The 24,558-nt window shown below is 36.3% G+C and overlaps 1 protein-coding gene across 9 annotated transcripts in view; it reads left to right on the forward strand.

Annotated features, from left to right (window-relative positions):
- Positions 1 to 24,558, forward strand: part of TMCC1 (transmembrane and coiled-coil domain family 1) — a 180,301-nt gene that overhangs the window by 67,129 nt on the left and 88,614 nt on the right. The window contains exon 1 of one of the 9 annotated variants that reach the window (XM_031470958.2): positions 13,953 to 14,784. The exons of the other annotated variants lie outside the window; for them this stretch is intronic. Within the exon in view, the coding sequence (XP_031326818.1) occupies positions 14,746 to 14,784 (39 nt within the window). The 5' untranslated portion in view covers positions 13,953 to 14,745. Of the gene's footprint in view, positions 1 to 13,952; positions 14,785 to 24,558 lie in introns of those variants that run through there. 9 annotated transcript variants of the gene reach the window in all.

Raw genomic sequence — 24,558 nt, forward strand, 5'->3', positions numbered from 1 at the left:
GTGCTTCTGACCAGCTGGCTGTAGAACCTTCCCATGACCCACTCAGAAAACTTGGGAAAATACTTACTTATTAGACTACAGCTTTATTACAAAAAGGTAACTCAGGAACAGCCAGATGGAAGAGATGTGTAGGCTAAGGTGTGTGGGAAGAGACAGAGCTTCCATGCCCTCTGCCAGGACCTCCCCGTGTTCTCCAACCCTGAAGCTCTCCAGACTATCTCCAGATAGTCCAGGGATTTTTATGGAAGCTTCATTACGTAGGTGTGATTCATTAAACCATTTGTCTTTGGTGACTGAGTGTAATCTCTAGTCCTTCTTTCCTTCCCTAGGAGTCGGGGTTGGGTTGGGTGGGGTGGACTGAAAGTTCTAGCCCTCTAATCACATGAGTGGGTCCCCTGGGGGGTTGGTTCCCCTGGCATGGAACCCACCATCCATGGGTTACGTAGGGGCTTTATAAAAGTCACCTTATTAACATAAATTCAGGTGTGGTTGAAGGGGGCTTGTTATGAATAATAAGACACCCATTTCACCTTTATATTCTGAAGCTTTTTGAGGAACTGCGGACCAAAGACCAAATATTGTAACAAAAGATGCTCCCATTGGTTTTACCTCTTAGGAATTCCAGGAGTCTTGGGAGCCACAATCTAGGAACCATGGACATAAGACCAAAATAGATATGTATCATAAATCACAATATCATATGTTCAATGTGAAAAATAGCAAAAGCCACTCTTTTCTATTATTTAAGTGTTTTAAATATGTATTTTCTATAGGAACTGTCTTTATTTCTCTTAATTAAGGTTTGTACCCTTGTAAGTTTTTCTTCCTGTTAGCTTCTCTCTCTCATCATTCACTATGGCTTCACAATTCAGTATTGTCCTAGTACCATTTTTGAAATCACAGCTGGAAGCACTGAAAAGCATTCTGACAAAGGAAGACTGAATTGTGACTTTAGGACACAATAAGCTACAGGAACAAATGATGTTAAGAAATTAATATTATTTCAGTATGAATCTCTGTGGAATTGTGGAAATCAAGAATTTAAACATCATCTCTGCTTTTCAACACGACTAGAAGTATAAAAATTCTACTTGCTTGTGAATCTGCTATTTTAAATAATTTTTGTGATGGAGTTTCCATAGACTCATTTACTGTCATCTTTCAGGTTGTCAAAGCTCTCACAAACAACTATTTTCTTCAGCATATTTAACCCAAGGAAAAGTTATTTTAATTTTTATGTTGATCACGTAGTATAAAACTTCTTTTTAAAAGGCTTTACTGTCCGAGTTTCTGATAACCAGAACTCTATCCTGTTTCCTACTTTCCTCAAACAACCATATTTAAACTTTTATTAACTTTTTATTCTGGAATTTAGCTAAATAATTTTAAAATAACATGCTTAACACTATTTTTTTTCCCATTTTAGATAATACCTGTTGATTTCCTACAATGAAGTTGATGATTTAGCTCATGTTATCTCTCCTGCCCACATCTTACTAAATTTACTTAAATTTCAATATATTGTTTACATTTTGCCAGTATGAATTTTTCACACCTTGGACCTTAGAGTATAATATGATTACATTTCCCCTTTTATACAGTTTTTTGTTGTCTATGGAGTTAATTGCTTCAATTTTTATTATTCTTTATAGCTGTAATTAGGTCATCTCCAAATTTTGTAAGAACTATAAATCTTCTCTCAGTACTTTGAAAAACATTATGTGTTCTCAGATCTTTTTCTTGGCGATACGCCTCCTGGAGTCCTCACTCTTGAGCTGATTGCTCTCTAAGACCGCACAGCTTTTGTCATGGAACTTCTTAATCTGTTAAAAGATCCCTGTTTCCTTGGTTTCATGTTGTCTTCTTTATAGACTTACTCTTTTTTTTTTTTATGAAGCACATTATCCAGAGGGCCTTATGAAAAAGGATGCATGGAAGATAGTTTTCCAGAAATTTATATGTATTTCAAAATTTCTTTATTTTGCTCTAATACTTCATTGACTGGGTGTGGAATTTTAGGTTGGAAATAATTTCCCATAGAATTTTATAAAGCATTGTGTCTTTATATCTTCTAGCTGCTGATGCTACTAGCATCAGGTGCCATACTAATTCTCAGTCCTCTGGGTAGCAGTTTTTAAGTCTTCTCTGTCTCTGCTGTCCTGAAGTTTTACAGTGATGAGCTTTGGTGTGAGTCTTGGCATTTGTTGGGCTGGATACTTGTGGGTCCTTTCAATCTGGAAAACTGAAAGACTGTATCTAGAAACATTAGAAGACTCTTACAATATCAATTGTTATTCCATCAAAATCTTCAAATTCGTTTTCACCACACCTCCCACTAACCTGCCAAGCTCTAACCTGACGGGAGAAAAGCTGATTTTGTTTTAAATTTTTTATTACACAATATTTTATTCATATAAAAATAAACTTATGTAATATGACACACAGTGATAAACAAATGACCTGTGAACCTACCACACAACTAAAGGATGGGGTCATCACCATCACCATGCTCTTAGAACTGTGTGTGAATCTCCTACTGTTCAAAAATGTTTTATTTCATTCACTTTTATTTACTTAAAAAAAAAGTGAATTACATATGTATGTGACATTGTTGTACTTGTTTAGGGGCTTTATAAAGTGATATTAAAGCTTCTATAGTCTTCTGTGACTTGCTTTTTATGCAAAAATATTTTTCTGACCCTTTCCACCATGGGAGGACTCAGCGAGAAGACTCCTGCTATGAACCAGGAGGAGGATTCTCACCAAACACTGAATCTGCCAACACCATGATCTTGGACTTCCCAACCTCCAGAAGTGTGAGAAATTAATGTTTAAGCCACACCCCAATTTTTTTTTTCTAAGGTTGATCCAGGTTACTGCATATAGCTGTAGTTCATTTATACTGTTTGTTTAATTTTCTCCCCCACAGCTGTTCTCTTTTTGTTAGTCAGTTGAATCTCGTGATGTAGCCTTTTATTTTGTTCTGGTTCCTTATTTTCTGTCTCTTTCTTTTATTCTGACTTCTGAGAAGTTTCCTTAAAACTTACTTTCCAATCCTTCTATTAAGTATTTTTATCATATTTTTAGTTCTCTCAAGTGCTTTTTCCTCTTTGATGAATACTTTTTCCCTAACATCCTGTTCTTATTATATAGGTTTTGTTTTGTCACTGAGGATATTTTCTCTTGCTTCCTATATTGTCTCTGTCTCTTCAGAGTCTCTCTCTCTTCTCTCTCTCTCTCTCTCTCTCCCCCCCCTGGGTGTTTTAATCTCTGAATTTTTGTTAGAAGCTTTTCTCAAGTGTCTGGTCATCCATGGCTTTCTCTTCATGTTTGAGGAAGGCATTAAAATGGTATGGGAAGCTCTCCTTTGTGAGCTCTGGTAGGTGGATGGCTTTCACCGCAGAGTAATTGGGCAGAGGTCCACTTTATTGCAGACCCCTCCCCTTATCAGTATCTGTAGGTCTTATCTTCAGTCAGTTTTTCCACAGCAATTATTCAGACTTTTACCTGTGCTGGTGGATGGATGATGGTAGTGGTAATAAGCTTGTCCGCCTTGTGTTGTGGAATACTAGGAGGAAGAGGTCTGAAGTTTTCATTTATCAGTTTAATCCTTCTGTTCTTAGAATGGTACCTCATTCCAGACCTCAGCTATGTCTCAGGTCTCTTAATCTAGAATCCTTCTTGTCCCTTGTTTCAGTCTCCCCAGAAAATAAATCTCTGGACTGATCCCCTGTGTGTCAGGAGAATGAGCTGCTGATCTAACTGCTCATTTTAAGTACTTACAATTCTTCTGTTTTCAGACCTAACCCAATGCCCTTGTAAAATTTTAGAATAGCCCCCGACACTTCTAAGTCCTGACCTTTCTATACATTTGGCATAAATAGGCTTGTTTGTTTTTTATTTCCTCACACCACCCACTACCCTACCAAGTACTTACCTGACTGAAGAAAATCCAAAAGCTGTCATTTGTTATTGGACCACAGAAAAGTAAAAAAAGTAAAAAGATATGGAAAGATAATAAACACTAACCAAAAGAAAGATGTTAAAGCTAGATAAGTTAGACGTTCAGGCAATAAGTGTTACTGGAGGTAAAGGATGACATTTCATAATGCTCAGATGGTCCTCTCAAAAGAATCCTCTCAAAAGAAAGACAACAATTCCAAACAACTTTGTTGAGGAGGGTGTAGCTCAAGTGGTAGAGTGCATGCAGGAGGCCCTGGGTACTGGTTCAGTCCCCAGTACCTCCATTAAAAAGTAAATAAGTAGACTTAATTATCTCCCCCCACCAAAAAACAAGACAAAACAAAAAAAACCTCTTGTTGCTTGGTTTGTCAACCATTCATATGTGATCTTTGGGTCTCTTCTTTTGACTAATGTTGTCATTTTACTGCTAGAGATGTTTCTGTAGTCTATGAAGGAAGAGTTGTCCCTTTGTGTGTCTGGCTGTGGTGATGTTCATGTTCACACGCTCTGGACATTGTAAACAGTTGTGTTGGGGGACCACTTGAGAGAACAGAACCTCAGAATTATAATTATTTCACTTAGTGTTGTAGTTATTTTAATGTAATTATTGTTCTTTAAAAAATGACACATATGAGAAATAGAATTTAGATGAGGACTAAAGAAGTTGATTATGTTTTAAAGAATTCTCTTTTTTAACATTGAGTGCTTATGAGTAACAAGGTATGAAGGAAAAATTAGAAAGGAGTAGAAGTAGCTCTTACTCTTTTTCTTGGCAATAAGGTATTTTTTTTGGTACTAGGTCTTTAAAGCTCTGCAGTGATGTGTCATTGTCAAAATTCTTCATTTCTATCTGGAGAGAATGTCTTGTTACTTAGAGAATATTCCATTTTTCTGGAAAAAGACATCTATTAGTTGATCTCCATGCTAAAATGCAAGAAAAGGAGAGAGGTTTAAGGAAACACAAGTGCTGAATCAAAGAAGCATACTTAGAAATAGAAATACAATTAGTGTAACTTTAAAAAAATTGTGGTAAAAAAACATAATGTAAAATTTACTATTTAACCACACTTAAGTGTACATTTTAGTAGTGTTAAGTGTATTCACATTGTTTTGAAATTGATTTCCAAACTATTTCATCTTGCAAATTCGAAACTCTATACCCATTTAAAAACTCTTCTTTTCTTCCCTCCCCTCAGCCGCTGGTAACCACTATTCTTCTTTCTGTTTTTATGAACTGATACCTCAGAAACGTGGAATCATACAGAATTTGTCTTTAAGACTCAGTAATATTCCCCCGTGTGTGTTGTAGACCACGTTTTGTTTGTCCATTTATCTACTGATGAATATTTGGTTTGCTTCCACATCTTGGCTGTTGTGAATAGTGCTGCTGAGATCATGGATGTGCAAATACCTTTTCGAGACCCTGCTTTCAGTTCTTTTGCATATAAACCCAGAAGTAGGATTACTGGATCATATGGTAATTCTATTTTTAATTTTTTGAGGAACTGCCATACCATTTTTCCACAGCAGTTGCACTATTTTACGTCAGTATACTGGGGTTCCGATTTCTTCATAACCTTGGGAACACTTATTTTGCTTTGTTTTTGTTTTGTTTTTTTGATAGAAGCCATCCTAACATGTATAAGGCGAAATCTTGGGGTTTTGATGTGCATTTTCCTGATGATTAGTGATGTTGAGTATCTTTTCATATGCTTCTTGGCCATTTTTTGTCATCTTTGGGAAAATATCAGTTCATGCCCATTTTTTAATCAGGTTGATTTTTCATTGACTGGTATGAGGGTTTATATATATATATATATATATATTTTTTTTTTTTTGATATTAACACCTTTTCAGTTGTATGACTTGCAGGTATTTTCTCCCATTCAGTACAATGCCTTTTCATTTTGTTGATTGCTTCCTTTGCTGTGTAGAAGCTTAGTCAATGTATTGCCACTTGTTTATTTTTACTTCTGTTGCCTTTGCTTTTGGTGTCAAATCCAAAAAGTCCCTGCCCAGACTGATGTCAGGGAGCTTACTGCTTATGTTTTCTTCTAGGAGTTCTATAGTTTCAGGTCTTACATTCAGGTCTTTAATCCATTTTGGGTTAATTTTGGTCCCATTTTGTTCTTTTCCCAACAACATTTATTGAAGAGACCATTAATGACCGTTACTTAAAATTCTTTGTGTGACAACTCATAGATCTGTGTTTCTTTAGAGTCTCTTTCTGGAATTTAATTTTGTTCCTTTAAATGGTCCATACCTCCCTGTTTCTTTACATGCTTAGTCGTTTTTTGCTGGGATTTGGGCATATGAAAAAGCAACCATGTATCCTGGCCCTTGCATACTGGATTCCTTGTGGAACCTCCCAAGCCTTTTCTGATCTCAGCCTCCCCTGGGATTTGCCTGTAGCGCTGCAGCTCCAGGGTGCTTCTTGCCTCTTGTTTACAGTGTCTTGCTGCTCTGGTTCCTGTCCTGTTAGTGCTCCGAGTTACCCCAAACAGAAGCCAGTCCCTCAGGTGGTCCCCAGACAAGCCAGTGTTGTTCAGATTGTCTGTTCTGTTTGTGTTCCCGAGGGAAGAGACCTGGCATGAGGGGTTTCTTCCTGGTTGCTTCACGCTCTGCTGTGCAGGGGGAGCAGCGTGAATGGGTGACCAAACACTACGGATTTTCCTACCCCTTGCGTTGGAATCTTGTGTTGGATTGATAATAGCCCGGGTGCTATCACTTCTTAACTGCTCTCCAGAGTTCTCATGGTGGTGTTCTGGTCTTTATATTGCTGTTAACTCAGTGTCTCTGTGGGTGAAGGAGGGCCTGTATTTTCCTAGTTGGCCATTTTGCTGGCATTACTCTCCCTAGTATCACTTTTGAAGTATATAAATCCTGCCAGATAATGTTTCTCTTTATAAGACATGTAGGTAAAAAGAAATCATAGATGTAATATTTTGTACTTGAGTAAGGCATTTTGGTTTTGTCCTTTGTAAGGTTCATGGAGAAAATGAAATCTAAAGCAGTAATATTCCAGTGTTAGAGTTCATGTAATCTTTTATTTTGGAATAAAGAAATAAGGTAATCCTATCAGACAAGACCATGTTTTCTTTTAAAGTTTTCATGGTGTTCCACAAATATTTATTGAATGTCTACCATGTATAAGATACTGTGCAATTGGGATACAGAAAGCATGAGATGTAATCCTTTGAGGTGCTTATTTTTAATTTGAAGAAAAACAACCTTAATGCATAAAAAAACTAAATAACAGTACAGGATCTACATAACAAATACAAAAGTATAAGAATTATCACTGTGAATTATACAGAAGCAGAGATGACAGTGAACTGAACAGCACAGGGAGGACTTCCAAAAAAAATAAGTTTGAGATGGATCTTCAGTAGATCATATCTTAGTGTCTATCTTGAAGGAAAAAAAAAATTACACATCCAAAACCAGGTTTGTACAGCCAGTAATGTTTGTACTGGCAGAAATGTAGAAAATAACCTAAATGATCACAACAAAATGGCTAATCTGTTCTACCTATACTGTGGAATACTTGGCATCAGTTAAATAGGGAGGATCCATATGTACTGAGAAAATTTCCAAGTAAATTGTTGAATTTTAAAAAATTGATATCTTAGTTTATTTGGGTTGCTATAACCAAATAGCACAGAATTTATTTCTTACAAGTTGCAGAGGCCAGATAGACATCCAAGATCTGGTTCCAGCATGGTTGGGGAGGGCTCTCTTCTGGGTCTCAGACCCCTTGTTGTATCTCACATACTGGAAGGGGCTGGGGAGCTCCAAGGGGCCTCTTTCATAAGAGCATTAGTCCCACCTGGCAATTACAGTGCTTCTCAAAGGCCCCACTTCCTCATACTGTCACGGTGAGCTTTAGGATTTCAACATATGAATTTTTGGGGGGAAATAGACATTCAGACCACAGCAGAGGAAGCTTCATATAATATGTATGGTATGATACTAGTTGGGTTAAGAAAAATAAAGCTAGCCTACAGATAATACTGCATATTTTTACAAGTAGATAGTATATAAATTCATAGTAAAGGAAGGGTAAAACTGATAACAGTGGTTATAACTATTAAGCATTTATAAATGACTTATATAGTAAGAAACAAAGCCCTGATGAAAATTTATCAAAATACAAATAGTGGTTACTTCTGTGTGGTGATGTTAATAATAAATTTTCTTGTATTTTCAATAACAATTTTACTGTATTTTCCAAATTTTTACAGGAAACATTTCATTGGAGAATGTTAAATGATATAGAATCATAAGTGGGAGATAAGTGACAAATAGTAAATAAAATTAATTCTTACAAAATGGAACAGAAGAGCAAGTAGAATTTAATTAAGTGGAAAAATCAGGGAGTTTGTGGGTAAGGGAGATGGTTGTGGGCAAGAGAAGGAAATCCAGAATGTCTTAGAAACTTTTAAAAGTTTTATAGAGCCATTAAGTGCTGCCATCTACTTTTAAGCCATTCATTCAATGAATATTTAATAAATATTTGATCTAGTACATGCCAGGGTCCCTGCCCCTGAGAAACTTATGTTTTGATGACAGGCATGCAGATAGGGAAATTACAAAACAGTGTATTAAGAATCAATTGGAAAGGAAGAGAAAGGAGTCGTTCAGGGTTGATAGAGAAGACTTTCCTGAAGGAACAAAAGTCTAAGATGAGGTTTGGAGTCAAGTTGAAGGTAATCTGAGATGTCTGGAGAGGGAAAGCAGGGACCAGCACAGGAAACACCTTGTGAACCATTTTAAGAACTTGATTTTATAGTGTTTAAATAATACGCATATGTAATCTTGCTGCATGTTCTTTGCAGCATAGCAAACAGTAATCATGTTGGTTATTTGGCGCTTAGTAGGCATATAATAAACTCTATCCCACCTTTCCTCTTGCCTTCGTTTCCTTTACTCCCTTTCCCTTGTATGCATTCACTGCAGATGATGCATGGCATGATTTGGGGGAGGGGTGCAGAATAAATGCAAGGCCTAAAACACTGCTGATGTAAAAGGAGGCAGCCTTAATTGAGCACAGTTGAAAGAGCCATGTCCATTTCATCAAAATACAGATGTTAATTTGACATGGTTGGCTATTCTATAAATCAGCCATCACAATGAGCTAGTTATGGAATTGAACATGATTAGGTATTCAAAATTTTGGTCATCAGTATCTTTTAACGTCTTACTACTTCATAAATTGTACTATTTTCAGGATTATTTATATTGACAGTGACTTGGACTTTTGTAAATAACTTCACAGGTTACTTACTCTGTTCCTAGGTAGATAAAATGTGGTATCTGTATTGTTATCTGTTGTTGGAGTCCCAAAAGAATTTTATTTCTGCAAAACAGAAATCTCATATCAGTCAAGGGGCCTGAATTGCCACAGGGATTCGTGAAACTGGTGGCATTATTTACTAAACTTTTTGAAAACAGATTTTCCTCTCTCCTTGCTTTAAAGGCAGATAATAATTAAAATAATCATAATTTCTGTAAAGACAGAACCTATCACATTATTTTTTGTTAATGATGGGCTAGTCCCATTTGGGCAGTTTATAGAAAAATAGTTAACAAAAGTGCAGTTTAAAAAGAAGGAATAACTGAATTTTGTTAAAATCTACATTCTCATTCCACAAAGAAAAAATATTCTGAAAAATGTTCAGGCTTACAACATGTTGCTTTGTTACTGTGGAAAAACTGAAAGTTATTTAGCACTTGATTTGTACCTTTTTGTCTTTAACTTGTGTTTTTTCCACTGCCTGAAACACCCTTCCCCTTTTGTGTCCATTTGCAAAATTTCTATCCAAACTTAAAGATTCCAACTTTGAGACTTTTCTTGTCCCACAGAAAGTTCATCTCTCCTTTTTTTGTGCCACTACTGTTCTTGTACTATAGCACTCGACACATTTATGACAATTAAGTTTTCTATTTCTTTCCTAGATTGTGACCTTTCCTTAAGTAAAGGGAATGTTTCATTCTATAGTGAGTGTCTGGTATCATAAATGCTTGTTTAGCATGAATGAGAGGGAGCTTTCCCCAATGACATTGTGTTGCATAAAGAAATCTTAAAAGTTAAGGGCTTACAGTTTTATTGATGAACTGGTAGCTGGCACTGTGCAGTTACTTCTACTGGGTTATCACAGGAAGCTGGTTAAAACCCACAATAATGTTTGAACAATAAGATTTATTTAATAGAACTCTGTTATAAGACTGGACACCAGAGAGATAAGGGAAGAAGCTGTAACCATATTACTTCCAGTGTGTCAGGCCTTAGTGAAAAACACATAACAGAGTATAAAGATTCAAGTTTTTAAAATGGAATAATTATGCAGTTTACAAAAAAAAGTTTGTTATGTGAGTGTCTTAAGTGGTGTTCTTTTTTAGTGCATTTTAGATTGAAAAATAGGAGGAAGCATGATGTAATGAGAAATGCGGTGTTGTGAAATCTGGGTGTTTTGAGGTTCTGGTCCCAACTCTAATACCAACTCTGTGATTTGGAGAAAGTTTGAAAATCTCTTTGAATTTTAGTTTCCTTCCCTGTAAAAATGTAGCTTGTAGTACACGATGTTCAATAGTACAAGACTTCAATATCAGTTTATTTTTAAAATGTGTTTATACCACCTAAAAGAATTAGAAAAGGAAGAACAAACAAAACCTAAAGTTAGCAGAAGGAAAGAAATAATAAAGATCAGGGAGGAAATAAGTAAAACACAGATTAAAACAAAACAATGGAAAAAAAAATCAGTCAAACCAAGACGTTTTTTGAAAGAGTAAACAAAATCGACAAAAATGTATTTACAGAGAATTTAAGAATGAAGTTGGTATAGGGGGAGGGATAAGTGTTTTAAATATAGGAACCAGCTAAATTGTGATGGTTATTTAAATTTCATAAGTTTTCATCCAAGGTATTTGTGATTTTTTTTTTAGTAATAACAGTGTAGTCCTAGTTTTGTCAAACAAACATGTATGCATGTATATGTGTGCAGAAAAAAAATACAGTTCAATAGATAATAACATTATCCCCAGTGTGGGGTTATATGTGATGGACAAGACAAGGAGAATAAATTTTTTTTTTCCTATAATGATGTGAAGAAAAATTAAAACAAAATAAAGTACCATTTCACAAAGACCATTTGTGGCTTTGGAAGTAAGTTACCTATGCTGGAAAGCAGAAGACAAGACTGCTTAGTGATAGATGCTCAACTCTTCTTTAGTCATGACAGGAACAGGAGTGTTTTGGTTTTTTGAAGTATAGTTTATGTACAGTAGTATTTTATAAGTTACAGGTGTACAAATACAGTGATTTGTGATTTTTAAAGGTTATATTCCAATTATGGTTATTATAAAATATTGGCTATATTCCCCATGTTGTACAACATATCCTTGTAGCTTATATTATACATAATAGTTTGTGCTTCTTAATCCCCTGCCCTGTATTGTCTGTCTTCCTTCCCCTCTTTCCACTAATAACCACTGGTTTGTTCTCTGTATCTGTGAGTCTGCTTCTTTTTCCTTATATTCACTAATTTGTTTTGTTTTTTAGATTCCACACATCAGTGATACCATACAGTATTTGTGTGTCTCTGACTTACTTCACTTAGCATAATACCCTCCAAGTCCATCCGTGATGCTGCAAATAGCAACATTTCACTTTTTCATGGCTGGGTAGTATTGCATTGTATACATATACCACATCTTTATCCATTCGTCCGTTGGTGGACATATCTTGGCAGTTGTAAACAATGCTGCTGTGAACATCAGGGTGCAAGTATCTTTTCAAATGAGTGTTTTTGTTTTTCTCGGGTATATAGCCAGGAGTGGAATTGCTGTATGATATGGTAGTTCTATGGTAGTTCTATTTTTAGTTTTTTGAGAAACCCCCATACTGTTTTCCACAGTGGCTGCATCAGTTTACATTCCTGTCAACAGTGTAAAAGGGTTCCTTTTCCCAATAATTCTTAATAGAGGGTCTGTAGACAAGCTTTAGGAGAATCCATGAACTATTTGAAATTGTATCAAAAACACTGTGCATGTCCATTCGTGTATGTCACTCCAGTGACTGAGTCTGTGGGTTTTAACAGATTCACAAACAGTATATGATCCAAAAAGCATTAAGGACCCATGAACAATTCTTGTCTGCTTCCACACCAGAGTATAAGGATGTGTGGATTTTTAGTCACAGGCTACTGAAAGTGGCATTGTATATTAGGGTCCTGGAGTAATAGTGACTGCAGAGCTGTTGATTCTTCTTCAGGTTATGCACTTCTATCTTTCCTGTTATTATTTTGTAAACTTTGATCTTGGTCTACTATTTTCATCCAGAAGGCCACCAGACTCTTCAAAATAGATCAAATTTATAGTCCTTAACAGCTCAGTTTATTGAGGATCTTCTCAGGTTCTTTTTCCTTTTTATCAAGGAATAAATTGCAATCATGCACTCACATGATTTTTAACAGGTTTTGTTGCACTTAAACAATTAGAGTTTTATCTTTATTTTAATAGGCAAAAATGAGTAGGTTCCTCCACGAATGAAGACACCATGCTTTTAAGTCTTTTTATGTATATCTGGAACTTTGAGGATTTATACCCCATTCAGTTAGGTACACATTAAATGTACCATATCATACAGCAAAAAAAAAAAAAAAAAAAAAGTCTGTTGACTTTTGACAGTGTTTTTTTTTTTGGCCATGGTGGTGGTGGTAATTATGTTTATTTGTTTATTTTTAATGGAGATGCTGGGGATTGAGCCCAGGACCTCATGCATGCTATGCATGCACTCTACCATTGTACTCTACCACTCAGCTGTACCCTCCCCACCTTGACATTTTTTTCTAATTCCTTTTCCTCTTTCCTTTTTTTTTTTTTTTTTGGTAGGGTTAGAGTTAGAATCTTATCAGCAATGATCTGAGATTCTAGTTGCTTGTATCAGAAACATCTGTTTATGTTTAAAGATACTATTTCTTTCTGTAAGGAATTTCATTGTTTCCACACCAGCATCTCATTAATTCTTCTGTTTTCTCAGAAGTTTTCTGAATACTTGGTTATTATCTGTGTAGGAGAAAAATGGAGGCACTGGTACTCTTACCATTAGAAAAATAAAACACACAGAACTCAAGTTCTCTGTCAAGCTACTTTCCACTTGGAAGTAAATTCCAATCATTTAGTTTAAATATTAGGTTACATTGCATACTCTAAACCTAGCTCCCTTTCCATTTAAAGTTTTTGGAATAAAAATTTTATATACGCATTTTGGTTAGAGTAATTTTTTGAAACCTTGAATTTGGTACCTCTTTTCTACTCTTCCTAAGGTATTGTGAAATGTGTGTGTCATACTTTAGGTGGAGTTTAAAAAATTGTGCATAATACTCAGTGATAATTGGAAACAGTAGTGTGTGATATAGGCATGGTTGAAAATAACCATTCCATAAAGATCTGTTTTCAAATTCGTTTTTCACTTTTCTTGGCTGAAGAAAAAATTAGTACCACTATATGGTTTTAGAGAGAAGATCCCTGCTTTGCTCTTCTGAGTTAGATATTAATACGTATTTCACAGGGTTGTTTGAGAAATCAGTGAGATGATAGATGTGAAATGCATAACACATTGACTGCACATAGTAGGTTCATTTTACCAAAGGCTGTATGCCTAAGATGCCATTGTGCTTACAGGGAATTGAGAGTCACTAGTGCAAAGAAAAATTAATATATGCCCGAAAGTTCTGCCTTGGCCAGTTACTAAATTCATGCAGAAGTAATGGAGAATTAGGAAAGGAGGATGTAGAGTGGAAAGTTTGATTAAAATGAAGCTTTATCCTTACCTCAGTTTTCTGGAAGCAGAGTTGAATGGCTAGGAAGAGACTGGCAGATGATAGAAAAATATTTTTTCTCTTTGGAGCTGCCCTCACAGTTGCCATTTTTCAGACCTCTAACCTACATTAATTCAGTCTGAGCTGTTCCTTTTGTGTGTAGATTTTTTAAAATTGCATTGTTCTAATGAGAGAGGGCAAGCACTCCGGAGACGGCTTTAACGTGTTTCACTTCCTAACGAAGTTGAAGTCACCCCCGGAATGCGCGTCTGTGCACCTGATACTCCTGCCCGGGGCGGCGGACCCCTCCCTGTGAGTAAGAGGAAAGGCTCGGCCAGCTGCTCAGACAAAGCCGGACGGCTGCCGAGCCGCGAGCCGGCGGGGAGGAGTTTCCCCCTCCGAGCAGTGCTTTTACTCACACCGATTCGCCCAGCGGGTTACCTGCCGCGGAGGTTGAGGAGGGGGTGCTGCCTTTGCCGAGGACCCCCTCTCCTCGGAGGGCTCTCGGTGGGAGAGGTTGCTACCGGGCCGGTTTCTCCTGGAGGCAGATGCCTTCTGACCCCGGCGCGCCAGTCCTCCTCCCACACAGACCAGAACATCAGGTCCGTCCCCCGGAGGCTCAGGTGGCACCGCGGCGGCATCCTCGGCTAATGATTTGGTGGAAGGGGAAGGGGTGGTCCTTCTGCCTGGACCCCTCTCGGCTGACTCACAGGAAGTGCTAGCCCCACTGGGCGCTGGGCGCAGCAGCCTCGGGATTCCGCCCTCTCCCGCCGCCGAGGGCTCGGCCCTCCTGCCCGTAGAACAATGAAGGGCTTCCAAGTTTGCTGAGGCTCCCAGGCACGTTCTTTGGACTTCTGTGACAGTCTTCAGAATGTTTTGCCACCGACTTTTCCAAGAAGCTGTTTTTTAAAAAGCCCTTCCCTTCGTGGATTGCTTTGTCTGAAGATTACTCAGGGTGACCATGGTTCAGCGCTTTAGCCTCAGGAGGCAGCTATCCAAGGTGGGTAGCTGGGGTAGGTGTGTGTGTGTGTGTGTGGAGGGGAAGCGGACCAGCTTTGGCGTGGTCTCCTTTTTCTCAAGAAGTGTTCTGTCAAGCCTGCCTCCAGTGCTAAGGAGGGGCAGGGGGAGGAAGCGCTGCCTTTTGTTCTTTCCTGTGACAGACACAAAGGTTTAAGGCTGACTGCACTGGAAACCCCAGGTTTTGTTCCCCTAAAACTAGAGCGATCGTCTGTGAATTTGGAGGAAGTTGTAGTTTGCTTCTCAGGTACGGTTTCCAGAGGGTGTGTGTGAGAGAGGGAACAGTGGGTGAAAAGTACATATTTAATTGGCAAATCATCTAGCTGCTTTTGACAAAAATGAGAAAGCTTTATTGGTCTGTGAAATCAGTGCTTTCATGCAAAATTTAACATTAAAGTGGGAAAAACTGTCGTAAACTGTTTCAACAAGTAAGACCCACATGTAAATGTTTACATGAGTGGTTTTGTTAAGAAACTCGAATACTCCTTCATTAAGAAAGAGTGTGTAAAAAGCAGTAACCAGAAAGCTCAAGAATCAGTTTTTACAGAGTTGTGCTTGAAAAACAGGTTTCATGTCTGCAGCTTTGGGGGGGGGGGGTTCTTTTAATTTAAGAAAATCAAACTTAAAATTTTAAAAAAACATAGGAAAGGAAGGCCCTCTTAGAAAAGAGGCTGCTGGTTTTATGAATCAGCCTTGGCAGTTGGCAGCGGCCAGCCCTCTGTTGACCTAGTCATTGAGCGAGGGCAGAAACTAGTTTGGAAAGAGGTGTGCGGAGAGTTGAGCTTCATTTCAAAAACCATTCTGGTTTTTAAAAGCTCTATTTTCAAAATGTAGCAGTTGGCGGCTAAATTGTGTCACAGTTCATCCTCTGCAGAAAGAAACTTAAACAAATAGTAAATCAGTAGGCTTTCTCCACTTCCTTGGTTATTAGTCAGAATTGTTAAAACCTAAAATGTGTTACCTTAAGGGGAAACCTTTAGTTCCTCACAGGTGACCTCAGTGTAGAATGTGTGCATTCAAGCAAAAATGAGCAAAGCTTTTGCCTCCATCCCCATGTCAAATTTCATCTTTTTTCCCTCAGATCTCCAAGCCTAACAGTGACTTCTTAGGATTAGAATAAATTTCTCTTGCTTCCCTTCTCATTCCAAGTGTGTATATGGTGGTGGTGAGGCTGGGAAGTTCCCACATTTCTCCTAAACAATAAAAAGAATCATTTTTGTTTCTCCTTCACGTGAACCTCTAGTGCACACATTTTCAGATATGTAGTACAACTAAAAAGTGGAAGATGTGTAGAAGGAGGTCAGGGCGTGACACTTCTGAATAGGAGTGTCTGAAACAGCTGAGAGCTAGGTGATACATTTCTAATTAGAAACAGCCACACTCTGGGTGTTTTGCTACCAGTTTTTCTCTCCCAGTTATTTTGTGAGTTTCACTCTTTTTTCTCTGTACTATATGCATGACTGTGATTTATAGGAAAAAACACTTTTAGGGGAATTAGGAGCACATCTTCTCTGTAACATGAAGAAATAAAAGGTACATTACATAAAAACACTCAAAGAGGTAACTTCTTTTAATTCCTTTTTCTAACATCGCTCTCCATTTTAACATGGTTTCTGCATCCTAGACATCCTAGATGGTCAGGACCGAATCTAAGGAAATCTGCTTTTTATCAAGTTCCCTTAACATAGTAATGAATTGAAAAAATTCAGTAATGTATTGAAAAAACAATGTTCTTAATTGTTTCAGCCTGTATGGCACTGAAATATAGAGGGGAAACTGAATAGGTTTGTCAGAGTTTTGTTTTTGTTTTTGTTTTTTAAGCTACAGTGAATGGACTATGCCTCTAATCTGTCTTTGGCTAAATCTGTATGTTACCTGAGAACCGAGGCCCTGTTCTCTAATATGTGATATTTCTGGCACACATTGAACACTCAAAGTGAAATTGTTATTTTGTAGGTGAAAAACAGTTGAACAGTGACAACTTCATATTCTAACTTTAGGAACAAGTGTTTTTGCCAGTAAGGAATAATCTTCCACAAGTACACTTTTGTCTTAAGATCTCATATTTAAAAAAACTAATTTCCTATTTTGACAAGTAGTACTCATCTGATCATCTTTGAATTCTATAGGAAATTTTCTGAAAGAAAATATTTATAAATGTTTGCAGTGATTTAAAACCCAATATCTAATTTAGATGTTTTTTATTTTTTAGTTTGATAGTCATGTTTACTTACACTGGATATTTCCTCTAGAATGTTGAAATGATTCCTCTAGGCTAATGGATATTGACATCTGAACAAAGTGAAAAAAAAAAAAAGGAGTAAATTAGGAAATAGATGAAGTAAATATCTTCAATTTTAAATACAGATGCTCAGTTATTCTTTTTGAACAAATCCCAGTTACCTGACTCCCAGAAAAGTTCTTTTCCTTGCCATTTTAGATCATTTTCTTCCTTTATAAAGTTTTCTTCCATGTGACCTCAAAAATATTCACTAAGGAAATCTTTTTCTTCCTTTTCTAAGTCCTCGGCATAGATCACCCAAAATGAACTGGAACCTGCCAGTGTGGACATTTCATTTAATTCTCCTAATGATCCTTCAAGTTAGGTGGTATCAGCTTCATTTTGTCATTAAAGAAACAGGTTCAGAGAAGTTTATTTCCCTAGGATCAGCAGGAGGTAGAATCAGGAGGTAGAACCTTAGGTCTAACTCCAAACCCATTCTATTTCCCCACACCAACTGCCTCCCTAAATTTCTGGTGTGTTAATCAATCTGCTATCATGGTCTCCATGCTTATAGAAAACAGTGTGGGTAAATAGCTAAGGTAATTGGATTAACCCTTCCCCATAGAGCTGAAATTAATGGTTGATAGGGTTTGAATTTATCAGTCAAACTTTGTATTTTCCACAGAGTTGCTTTTTTTGGCCCAAGAAACATCCATTTGAGCAAGATAGTTGATTTTAAAAAGCCATATTAAAAGTAGCTGAAGCTTAACTGCATGTACTTACATGAAGCTTTGTAAGCTGTACTACCTTTTAGCAAATATCTTTATTAAGGAGAAGAATTTACTCTTGAGTTTCTTTAGTAATGTTTAAGGAATGAAATACAGTGAATTAAACATTCAGAAGGTCTTGTTTTAACACACTCTGGCTCTGTTGTCCCTCCCCCACCCTCACCCTCTTCAAATCTTAAATGGGTAATAGAAAATCAGTCTTTCCCTTCTTTTCCAGGAACTTCAGTTTTTTAGAAGGTATGATAAACGCTGAGGAGGTTTTGAGAAAATGGTTTTAAGATTGTTTCAGTAAGAATATTGTACTCATTTATTTTTTAATGGTAATCATTTCTATAGTTCAAAAATAAAAAAATTACATAACTGTAAACTCTTGGTTCCATATCTTTTCAGCTATTTCCTATCCCTGCCTCCATAGGTAACCAGTTTCTTGTTTATTCTTCCATTGTTTGTTTGTACATATGTAAGAAAATGTGAACATATATTTTCTGACCTTTCTAAAATGAAGGAAATGCTATATAATTTGTTCTAAGAGCTTGAACTTCAATTTTCCAGAAATGGATCCTGAGTAGTTATCTTGGTTTGGGGTTCACATTTATATTCACATTTTCATGGAAGGCTTACTTTCTTTAGGACAGGTGTAGCCACACAGAATCTGCTTTCTATATCAAAGATACTTAAAATAACAGCAAATCAGTGATGATTTGATTCTTTCTCATTCATACCACATGTCTTTCCTACTCAGTTTGAGAGCTTTCTTTGGCTGTATTAAAATTTTTCATATGATGAGAAAACATAGACTATAAAAATCGTACCAGTATATCCTGGGTTGACCTGTGAAGTGATTAATGGCTGAGAAATAGGAGTTGTGGGACCTTTTCCCCCAGTTCTTCTAATGATTTATTGAAACCATTTAATTTAGAATTAGAGAGCACTTGAAAATATTTTTGTCTAAAGATGTTATTCTTGCCCTTTGTGCATTTGATAGTGTCCTGTTATTTGGAGTCAGTTTGGTACCAGCTTATTTGGTATCAGTTTGGTACTAACTTAAGATTTAGAGAAGTATTGATCATAATCTGAATTCTTAATAAAAACTATTATATTTTCAGAAGTAGTTTTCTTTGAATTTCTACCTGATTTCTTTTGGGTTTATGACTTATGATAATACACGTGATTAACTTAATCTTTCTGGGAATGTATTCTTATTAGTAATAGGAATAGGGGACCTCTCAATTTCCATTTTAAATAAATTAATGAAGGTCTTTTAAAAGTATTTTGATGGCTAAAATGGTAAATTTTATGTGTATTTTACGACAATTAAAAAGAAAGTATTTTGAACGCTTCTAGGGATAAGTACTATGTGGGTGTGGTGAAGTAGCATTTTATGTAATTAAACAACTCTAATACATAGGCAAAGAGTCAGTATCAGTACCAGATGGATGCTTTTAAATAATGGAAATGTATACAACATCTTTTTTTCATGCTTTTTAAATTTAATTTTCTCTGAATTACTATAGATATCAATTACTTTCATACTTGCAAATACAATGTTTTATATTTATATTTTGCTAGCAGTTAAATATTACATCTTCCTGTTAATCATTAACCCATTTTTATGCGGCTTAAGTCAGGTAGTGGTATCATTGGCATTATAGGTTCATTCTGATGTACAATATGCTAGAGTAGGAAAATGGATGCTTCTCTTCTGTTATATGACTTGAGACCCTGGTAAAAATCAGTTCCATATATTGGATGCGGTGGGAGTAGATAAGGAATAGAGAATGGCTTTCCTTTGCAAATATTTTGGCAATAATAGGTTAAAATAGAGAAACTAATTTAGAAATATGTGTTGTAGTCCTGAAGTGTTTTCATGATGTTGATGCCAGTTTAAATTTTTTAAATTACAATTTACTAACTGTAGATCTGAGAGAGTGGAATATGCTACCAAGAGAAGACAGTTACATCTCCTTGGAAGTGTGTGTGTGTGTGTGTGTGTGTGTGTTTTAAATACACAACTATCATTTGTTGTTTATTTGAATATCATCTTCCTGAGAGAGATGGCTATATTAAATGACTTGATTATATTCTTTGAATTTGGAATATGTTTACCAAGGGCTGTTAGTTTTGAAGATCAGTGAGCTGATATACTTGAAAGGGCTTTGAAAACTATGAAGCATTGTATTCATTTAAGAATTTAAGATTATGGTGTTTTCATTATTCTGTCATTCTGTAACTATTTTTGAAGAGAAGTTCTTTAAAACTATACTTTGAAATATGCACATATACACCCAACCCCACCCCTCTTTTAGTTCATATTACGTAGGCTATCTTTGGTTAGGAGACAGTGATTGCCTCTGAGAAGAGGATCTGGGAGACTTTTTAGAAATTATTTACCATGCTCATACACTTTCTTAAATAATAGTCCAAGTCGAATATGGTAAAAGTTCAAAATATAGAATTGAATTTCAGGCTCATTATTCTTCAGTGAAAACCATTGCCAGTAGTTTACATAAAGGGTAATGGTTGAAAGATGATATTCTTCTGGTCTTAGTACTTTCTCCCAGCCATCCATATTATTCACAGATTGAAGATAACCTTTGCATGTAACACATAAGTTTGTAGTATAGAATTACTAACCCTTTAAAAAGAATTTTTAGATGAACCTTTTTGGAGTAAGTTAACCATACTATTCTGAAAGCACATTTTGGGAATGATTTATAAAGGCAGGTAGATGTTTTACTTGTTATATCTGTATATAGTAGTGGCATGTAATACTTAATAATAAAATATTCTGATTTGTTCTTAATTATTTTGGCATACATGAGGAAATTAAAAGAATTTGCTCTTTTAGACACCCTGTGGTTAGTTAGGACTAACCTCTGCTATATACATGGACCTATAACAAATCCTACTGCAAAACATATTGGATAAGGAAATAGTGCAGGGGGTGAAAGTATGGCTCAGTGGTAGAGCACATGCTTAGCAGGCACAAGGTCTGGGGTTCAATTCCCGGCACCTCCAATTGAACGAAAAAAAATAGGATAAACTTACCAAAAAAAGAAAAGAAAGAAAACAAGGCAAATTGGACTTGCCTTGTGGTAGCACAGCAAATCTACATTAAATTTCAATCTGTTTCCACCAAATGTTTCGTAAGAAGCATCTTATTTTTTGTGTCTTTACTGGAAATTTAGTGTTTGAGAAGAACCCATCTTAAAGCCAGTGGTGTCTAAAATCCAAAGGTAGCACATAAAATAAACATTGCATAGCTTTCCTTTTCATGTAATAAAATTTATCCCAAAGGTATTTATTACTGAAATTAAGTTAACCATGGCTGGCTCTGTGACTTTAGGCAAGTAATTTGACCTCTCTGAAGCTTTCTCTTCATCTGAAAAGTGTTATCTAGAATCCCTTAGATGTAAAATTATGTGATGACCTGTTGTGTGTGAGCCTAGGGAAAATTACTTTAGATAACAAACACCAGAGAAAATATCTAGTTTTATACCGGGAGGGATCTGATTTTATACAATAGTTCTTAGCTAAAGTGAATAAATTAATTCATGACTTTATTGGATAGGCTTAGAGTTTAGTTTCTAGCCAGCTCTGGATAATTCAAATTTGAAAATAGCAAGTGAAACTTAGTTGAATTAGTTACACACTTTAGGCACTGAGAAGATAGATATTTCTTCTACCTCCTCCTTTTCAGGAGAAAATTTGAGGTTTCTTTGTGAAAACAGACATTTCTTATAATAGAAATTTACCTTATGCACAACAGATTTTTCTTCATATGATAGTATATTGGAACTCAAGTCCTTTTTCTTAGACAAAACACACTCCTGTTACTCTTAAGGAAAAGTTAATCATAACTGGGAAGTAAGATAGGTGAAAAGGTAAAATAAGCTTTGTAATTTTATGAATTAACTCTTCGTTTGAACCTGACATGGGCTTGAAAAACCCTGTAGCGAAAGTGGGATTTTAACTGGACCTAAAGGATCTGGATCAGTGGTTCTCATCTTCTCCTTCCCCTAAGCCCCAACATACCTCAAGAATGTGATTTAGGCTTAAGATAGTAGTAATTTGGGAGGTGACTTGAAAAATTCCTCACCATTCTGATGCATGCTCCTGGAGGGACCCCTTCCTTTGCAAATCATTGATGTAGATGGAGGACAGGAGGAAACTATTCCAGGAAAGAGGCAAGGTCACCAGATATGGCTTTGTTGAGAAGGAGAGGTATGTCAGTCAGTATGTTAATTTTAGGGAGTTCTATTAAGAAATCCTTTTAAAATCTAAGAATTAGTTTGTATTTTCTATGGGGAGATTTAACCAAGGTAATGGGGTTGGCAACCTAAGTGCCTTAACTTCTGTGGGGTGCACAGAGGGGTGAATCTAGGAAACTCTTCTAGATAATATGTGTGGATTGTTTGATATTACTGCTCTAGAATATGGAATTTTAACTGCAAATTCTAAACATACTTCTCTAATATTCCTTCTCCGTCTTCTAATCGTTTAAAATGGTGAAGTGTACATTGAAATGATACAAACAATACCTGACTATAACTGCCCATTCTCTTTTTGGTGCAGTGTGTGTGTGTGTGTGTGTGTGTGTGTGTGTAGATTCAGGAAGCTAGCCACAAAGGTTAGTCTCAATTAACAAATTGTCTTTGGACACAATTGAAAGTCTGACTCAGTCTATTCAGTGTCTAGTGGTGAGTGATTATTTTATTTTTGAGTCTTACTAAATGATGTTATTTATCACTGTATTGAGTTTAACATTAACCCAACCTTTGGGACTTTAGGAAATTTTAGAGCATGTAGTAGAAATTCTATGTATAGTCTGACTTGGAGAGAATTAGAACATAGTAAATGGAGGTTGTGTATGAAGATGAACATCCACTTCACGTGTTAACACTCTTTTTACTCAAACCACTCGAGCTGTACCCCCTCCTTGTAGTTTTTCAAATGCACCACAGCCTCAGGTCCTTTGCACTCGTTCTGCCTTCTACCTGTAAACCTTTTTCTCCAAATGGCTGCATGGATTTTTCTCAGATATCCTTGAGGTGTCAGCTTAGAGGCCACCTCTTCAGCAAGGCTTTGACTGTTTTCTTTAAAATAAGCAAAATTACTCCCTACACGCACACTTATTCCCCAGCTCTCCTTTTCTCCCTTCTCAGTTTCTTTTCTTTTTCCCTTCCAATTTATTTATTGTCATCTGATACATATTTTTATTACCCTACTCTCCTCATCATGTAAACATCCTTATGATAAGGATGTTTATTTTGTTCACTTCTATACCTAGGAACATAGAATAGTGTCTGGTATGTGGTAAATGCTAAATATGTGTTTGTTTCATGAATGAATTTGAGTGTAAAGAATAATCAGAAGGTAGCTAGTCTACTTCTTCCATCTCTTCCCATACCACTACTTCCATTCCCACCTCGGTCAGCTTCTAACCCAGCCTCCCTTCTGCTGCAGAGTAAATCTCATTATCTGATAAGACATGCCACATAGTAGACACCAAATAAGTATTTGTTGAAACTCTGCTAATGTCTTCTCTCCCAGATAGCAGACAAGTCTAAACATCAGAAATGGCGGTGAATTGGCAGCCTCACTCCGGTGCCGGAATTACACATATTCATATTTCTAAATTCATCTTTTTGATGTGATGAAAAGAGCCCAGAAGTAGAAACCCACAGTTTTTCTACTCGGTGTGATTTTTGATGTGATCACTTGATTTCTATGTGTTTAAGGTTCTGAATCTTAAAGTAGCATAATGATATTTACTGTTACTACCTCATGGAAACAATTAAACAGTGGATGTGAATATGTTTGAAATGGTACTTAAAACTCTCAAATATAAGATAATACTCCAAAATGCATTTTACAAGTATCAAATACTTCTAAATAGTCAAGGCCACTAAAGTGGCCTTTTTTTTTTCCTGTTTGTTGAAGATTACAACTCCTTCCAATAGAACTTTCTGTGAGGATGGGAATGTGTGTGTATCTGTGCTGAGTAATATAATGGCCACAGTCACATGTGGCTGTTGAGCACTTTAACTGCAGCTAATGTGAATGAGAAACTGAATTTTAAATTTTATTTAATTGTAATTTTAAAAAGCTACCTGTAGTTAGTGGTCACTGTATTGGACAGTGCAAGAGAATACTGGATGATTTGGCAAGTGAACAGGCTAGGACTGAGGAAACAAGTAATAGGTTTTTACATTGATCAGGCCATGAGTGATGAAATTTAAAAAGGGAGACTATCTGCTATCTAGAAAGAAGGATCAACAGAATTTAATGAAAATAAGATGAAAGGAGGAAGACTCAGATTTGCATTTTAAACCAAGACTCAGAGTCATGAGGACTGAAATAATTAAGGAACTAGGATGTGAGGCAAGCTGAAGGGTGGTTTGTTGGTTTGGGTCTAAGTTCAAGGTTGGGTATATTGTGTCTTTGGTGATGATAGAATGGCTTAGTAGAAAGATTTTGTATTTGGAAATAGAGAATTTAGAGTTAGGTAATGGTGGTAATATGAGCTAGAGATAATACTTGAAGTCATGAATGGATGGATTTTTGAGCAAATAGTAGAGGGGTGAAGGTGGTGATTAGTGTCAAATGCCAAAGAGAAATTAAGGATGAAGACTATGAATTTAGTCATAAAACTCTAGGTTTAGCAGAGGAAGAAGCCCTAGAGATTGTCATCTAATCCATTCAGTTTACAGATGAGGAAAGTGATGTTCAGTGATGTGAAATG

Source organism: Camelus dromedarius, chromosome 17 (genome assembly GCF_036321535.1).
Source record: "Camelus dromedarius isolate mCamDro1 chromosome 17, mCamDro1.pat, whole genome shotgun sequence".
In the NCBI taxonomy this organism is placed as follows: domain Eukaryota; kingdom Metazoa; phylum Chordata; class Mammalia; order Artiodactyla; family Camelidae; genus Camelus; species Camelus dromedarius.